This window comes from Tamandua tetradactyla, chromosome 13, assembly GCF_023851605.1.
Source record: "Tamandua tetradactyla isolate mTamTet1 chromosome 13, mTamTet1.pri, whole genome shotgun sequence".
Taxonomy (NCBI): domain Eukaryota; kingdom Metazoa; phylum Chordata; class Mammalia; order Pilosa; family Myrmecophagidae; genus Tamandua; species Tamandua tetradactyla.
In genome coordinates, this window is record NC_135339.1 from 29,581,088 (window position 1) to 29,587,087 (window position 6,000).

Here is a 6,000-nt window from a genome sequence, read left to right on the forward strand (position 1 = left end):
GAAATAACAAGTTAGCAATCTACAAGATTTTATGGAAATGAAGAAAAGGCAATTTAAAGGTATTTCATTTTCATGACATCTTCAGAGTTAATGTTATAGCTCACTAATATCAGACACAGTGAGTTTTATTTCAAAGTGGCTAAAGGGAGACCTAACCAAAGTTGGCCTGGCCTCTTGAGCCATAAAATATCAAATACGTATGTAAGAGTCAAATTACCACCAGAATTAAAATTTTTATGGCAAAATCTAGAAACATACACCCAAATTAATAATAAAAATATTTATAAAAGAATACAAATTAGTACCCTTACCAGTCCTGAAAGCGTATACTATTTATCATTAAGAACCTAAAGGGTAAAGATGAAGAAACTTATTCCTAGCCTAAAAATCTAACATTTTTCCAGTAATAAGCTTCAACTGGACCTTAATCTCTCATAAAGATATTAAGGTTTACTCATGTCCCCGCCACAAAACACATGTGCAGGTCCCGATTCTGTGGACCCATTTGCAAATAGGAACTCTGAAGATAAACTATGCCAAACTGAATGAGGATGGGCCTTAATGCAATATGGCTGAAACCCTCACAAGCAAAGGCAACTGGACACAGAGAAAGCTGTGGGGAAGGGAAAGCTGGAAGAATGCGCGCTGCCATGTGCCAGAAAAGCCAAGGACCCAAGGATCCCTTGCAGCCAGACTCTGCCACAGTCTTTGGAGAGGAAGCATAGCCTTTCTGATGCTTTGATTTTGGATGTCATTTTAGCCAACCATACAGTATTTTTTTTGTTTTAGCAGTTAGGAAACTAATACATACAGTGTCAACAATGTTTTGAGCATTAAGTATATATTCTTTTACCCTGAATCTTTTCAGATCAGTTTCCTAGCTTGAGAAAAAGCCAAAAATGTAATAAGTATTACAGGCACTAAAAAGGAACTAATCATTAGTATTTTAAAATAGTTAAGCCATTTAAAAGAGAACACATTAAGAAAAAGATCTCCTTCAAGAGTTATGTTACGCCTTTGCTATAAATATCTGATAGTGTTCTCTACTTCAAAATACATTCCCATCACAATCACATCTTTAAGAAATATTTCTTGAGTGCATTCTATGTTTCAGTACTTTTTAAGACACAGAAAAAACATATACAAACAAATCGAAATTTCCTGCCTCGATGGAGTATATTTTCATTCTAGCACAAGAAGCAGACAATAAAAAGATAAGTAAAATACAAGTTTGTTAAGAAATATCAAGAAAAAAACTAAGAAGAGATTTGAAGTGGGTTGGCTGGGCTGTAGTGAAAAGAGCAGTCAAAATTTAGATGGGGTTTAGGATCTGTCTCCTGAAAAAGATACCCTTTAAGTAAATACCACAAAGTGAGGGAACAAGACACTAACTGGAAGAGCATTCCAGAGGGTACAAGTGCAAAGAACCAGAAGTGTGGGAAGAACACGACTGTTTGAGAAATAGCAGAGGCCAGCTTCCATGGGCCTGAGCTGTTTAAAAACAACAATAAAACAGAACACTCAACTCCCTAGAAAAAGCTAGCATTAAATCTTACCAATCTCCAAAGAACTTCCTCACATTAGGGGACAATTATATTTTTAGTTGGCACAAAAGGAAAATATAAACAAACAAAAACCACTTTGTCTCTAAAGTTGTATAGATTTGAAACAGTACCTATCCTTGGCCTTGGAGTCCAGTCACTAGAGCTTGCATGTGAGGCTCTATCATCCTCATCACTTTCACAGGAATGAAAGCCATTGGTGATAATTTCATCATTGAACAGAAGGTTATCTGCAAAAGAAACCAAAGTAACTCAAGACCGCTGTAACTACCTGCATCTAAAATGTATGAAGACCTATAACAGTTAGATACAAGATTTTCACTTAATATCATGCTGTGTGTGTGATGAATGCCTACTGGATCAAGTCGAATTCTTCATGAGAGCGGTAACTTCATCTTTAGGGATTCTATCCAGAATCTAAAAGTAAATCTAAACATAAAGTCTATTAAAAAAAATGAAACCAAAAAGATAGGGATTAATTGAATTTGTCAATCACAAACAATAGAGTTCATGAATACTATCCAAAAAGAACTTATAAAAGAGGTTCAAATATAAGCACAGCAATTTGCACTTCTAACTCTTATATAATATTAGACAGAAGATATCTTTGCATTATTCGTTTCTCCTACTAAATGGAGTTTCTTGCAATGAAGGGTTGCTTTACTAATTCAATCCCAAATGCACACATAAGTATTGATACAGACGTACACCTATTTGAGATCAAGTGCTCAAATTAAAGATACGAAAACCTCATGGATGACATGCTACATAGAACCAATGCATCCGCCCCAGCATCCTAGAAAAACGCCAATTCGTGTTTCAGGGTTATATATACACACTGAGAAAGAGTATACTTAGCCTAAAAACCGTAACAAGAACATGATTAGAAGGAAAAGAATATCTACATAAAGTACTTTAAAACTACGATCATTCTCTGTGCCCAATGTTAATTGCATCACAGAATAACGTCTTTCGAAACAGCCATGTTCTTTAAACTTTACATACTATGTTTTCACAAATAGTTTTGCTCCTTAAAATTTAAAACTTCAAGCTTAAAAATATAGACCCTCAAAAAAAGTAACAATCTGCATAGATGTCCGTTTGCAAAGGTCCATTAACGGGACAGGCGGAAAGTTGCAGACTTTGCTTGGAGTGGGGAGGGGGCGGAGATAAGCAAAAATCTTTAACAAAAGCAATATGCTAAAAGGAGAGAGGGAAAAACTTATTTTAAAGCCAACTACTAGAGCTTCCCGACCCAGCGGCTGCGCAAAGCGCAGGGCCTTCCCGGTGGGCGGCGAACAGAGACGGAGAGACAGAGGGAAGGAGGGAGGAAGCCAAGAAGCAAAGGAGCGAGTTAGCTGGGCCGCTCCCGCGGCCTCTCCGGCCGCCTCGGAAGAGCGCAGCTGGACGAGGGAGCTTGGTGGCAGGGACGCCGAAGGGCCTGCCCCAAGCCCCCGGCCTAGCTCCAGAAGCACCCACCCTACCGCCAGGAGGGGCCCCGGGGAGGGAAGAGGGGATGCGCAGTTCCGAACGCCCGCGCCCTGCGCACCTCGATACCCAATCGCCGCCACCGCCTCTTCCTCCTCCTCGCCTTCGTCGTCGTCGTCGTAGAAGTCGTCGGCCGGCGGCACCTCTCGGGATAGGCCCTGCAGGCCAGGCCTATTGTCTCCACCGGTCGCCACGGCCGCCTGGCCCTCTCGGGCCTCGCGTTCTCCGCCAGCCACCGGCACCGGCACCTCCCGCCACAGGGCCGTCGCTGCCGGCACCTCACGTTGGGGGGCCGCCCCGCCGGGCTCGCCTGGTATCCGCCCGAGGCTGAGGCCGTCTCTCCGAGGCCTCTTCCGGAGCGGCTCCCCCGCCGGCGGCGACCTGACCTCCGTCTCGGCCGCCGCCGCTGAGGGGGAGCCGCCGGGCTGAAGGGCGAGTGCCGCCTCGTCCGCCATCTTTCAACTGCCTCTCTGGCCCTCCTCCTTTACCTCCTCTGCTCCCGCTCGACGCGCGGCACTGGCGCCCCCGCGGCTCTGTCTGCGGGAGATTTAAACCTTATCACGTGATCCGCCCCCTTGTCGCCCCCGCCCTCCTGCGGCTCCCGCCACCCTCGCGGGCCAGACCATAACACCGCGGGTCACGTGGTGGTGGTGGGGCGGAGGCCTGGGCTGAGCCGCGGCGTCAGGGCTTGGCTTGGGCTGGGAGGAAACGCGACTTCCGTAGCCCGCGGCCCCGCCCCTCTAGGGCAGAAGCGTCGCGCCGCAGATTTCGCCCTTTCGCAGCTTTTTCAACTTCTCTCAATCTGTTCTCAGATAATTGCTGCCGGGATGGCTCAAGTTTTGGTTCACTTCTGCCTAAAGTACACACTTGCCTACCTCAGGCTTGCCTCTGTTTAGCGAAGGGTTAAATGTTCCTGAGAGGCGAAAAAGAATGAAGCTGGCTTCACTTCCAGAAATGTGATGGATAGTCATTTCTGTTTTGTTAATGAAAGACGAGGAACAGAGAACGCCCCCCACCCCTCCACGACAGTCTGACAGCTCCTTTTTGGCTTTTTCTTCTTACTTTCTCTTTGAAGTCGATTGCTTATTTTCCTATCAGTTGTAGAATTGTGCAGGTTGTCACATACCTGAAGGCATGTGTCCGCCTGGACATCCTCCCTCTGGGGACATAGGGATCATCAGATATAGTTTCTCGTCCCAGCTTGGCCCCAAATGTGTGTGAATTCCCTTCTCTAGGTCTCGTTTCTCCCACGTGCTGAATGAGTGTGTGGGCTAAGTGGAACGGTATGAGGAGAACACTGGATTTGGGCTAGAATTTGGGGACATCCTTCAAGCTTGAGCAGTTTAGCCTTTTTAAACCCAATTTTCTCATCCCCCAAATGGTAATAATACCTATTTTGCAGAGTTATGGTGAGCTAAATGTAAAATGAGGGATACAGAGTACCTAGAAAAATACTAGTTCCTTCCCTACTTGAAGCCCCTCTAATTTCTACTTTACCTGAGGCCCCGGGTGAAATTTCTTCCACTCCATATCTAGACTTAACTAAGGACCCTTACAATGCATGGCAGATTTAGAGCCAATGCTTGGTGAGTCACCAACGTGAGCACTGCATTTTATATCTGCAGGAAAGACCTTCAGAGGTTATAGTACACCTTTCTCTAACCATAATATTGGTCCTGGCTATACCACCAGTTACCTGCGTGCCGTATACATACACTTAAGCGGTTTCTTCTTTCTAAAATTAAAAAAAAAATTACGATGTTGGAATGTATCTCAAAGGTCCATCTAAATCCGCAAGTCTTTGTACGTCCCGACTGGACTTCTGCCTTACCAATGTTTGAGAACTATTTGCCTAAAACTCAAGTAGTTTTAGTGGCTATGGCCTACAAGTTCGGATTTAGTTTTTTAGATCCCAGGTGAATCTGGCTGTCTTAGTTTTCTGTGCTGCCATGACAAATGCTACATTCTGGTTGCCTAAAACAATAAGAATTTATTTTCTGGTGGTTTCAGAGCCTAGAAATTCAAAATCAAGGCATCAGCAAGGCCATGCTTTTTTCCCCGAAATATGTAGCATTCTGATGCTGGCTTCCTGTAATCCTTGGGTTTCCTTGGTTTGCATCTATCTGTCCCCATCACATCTCTCTCTTTTCCCCTCCTTGTGTCTGGTCTTCTATTTTCCGACTTCAGTTTTCTTCCCGTGACTTTCTTTCTATAAGGTCTCCAATAATATGCATTAAGTCTGCCATAAATTAGTTTGGCCACACCTAAATAGGATCTTAGAAGACCCTATTCACAAATGATTTCAGGCCTTAACTGATAATACATCTTCAAAAGGTCCTATTTACTAATGGGTTCACACCCACAGGAATGCAGATTAAGTTAAGAACATGTCTGTTGTTGGGGTACATGATTCAATATATCACACTGGCCTTGCCCTTCTTGTAATTTTTAGCATTAGTATATTCTAAATTGAGCTTTTCATATTTTGTAAGTAAAGGGAAAAAAAAGGAAGATCTTTAAATTCTCACATGAAATGACCTCCAAATGACACAGTGCAAGAAGCAGAGCAGTGTATATACTGTAGTGCTATTTGTAGAAATAAATGAAGGTGGTAGGAAGGCCGTATATACCTATCTGTTTTTATATGCACAACATTAATCTAGAATCACATCTTAAATTAAAATAAATACATGCCTTCCACATATTTGTTATACTTTTGCCTGTGCCTTCATCCTTAGAATATCCTCCCTATTTCCTATTCAGTATACTGTTGAGTACATTACACTATTTTATTTATTAACATTTTTCTTTAGTGTTTTATGACTATCTCCCCCAACTATATCAGAAATTTTTTCACCTGGGTCATCTCTGTATCATCAGTTCTCTAGCACAGTAACTAGCACATATATTTGTTGGATGGATGAATGAATGAATAAAAGAATGAGTGAAG

At 43.1% G+C, this 6,000-nt stretch overlaps 1 protein-coding gene across 5 annotated transcripts in view; it reads right to left on the minus strand.

The window, feature by feature from the left end:
* The window catches only part of SIRT1 (sirtuin 1), a 180,103-nt gene extending 176,415 nt beyond the window's left edge, over positions 1-3,688 (minus strand). For 3 of the 5 annotated variants that reach the window (XM_077125132.1, XM_077125133.1, XM_077125134.1), the window contains exons 1-2: positions 3,112-3,685; positions 1,676-1,792 (exon numbers count right to left, since the gene is read on the minus strand). In XM_077125132.1, coding sequence (XP_076981247.1) covers positions 1,676-1,792; positions 3,112-3,505 — 511 coding nt within the window. In that variant the 5' untranslated portion in view covers positions 3,506-3,685. Of the gene's footprint in view, positions 1-1,675; positions 1,793-3,111 lie in introns of all 5 variants that reach the window. The other 2 variants (XM_077125131.1, XM_077125135.1) reach the window with 2 other exon arrangements.
* Between the last annotated feature and the right edge of the window lie 2,312 nt (positions 3,689-6,000).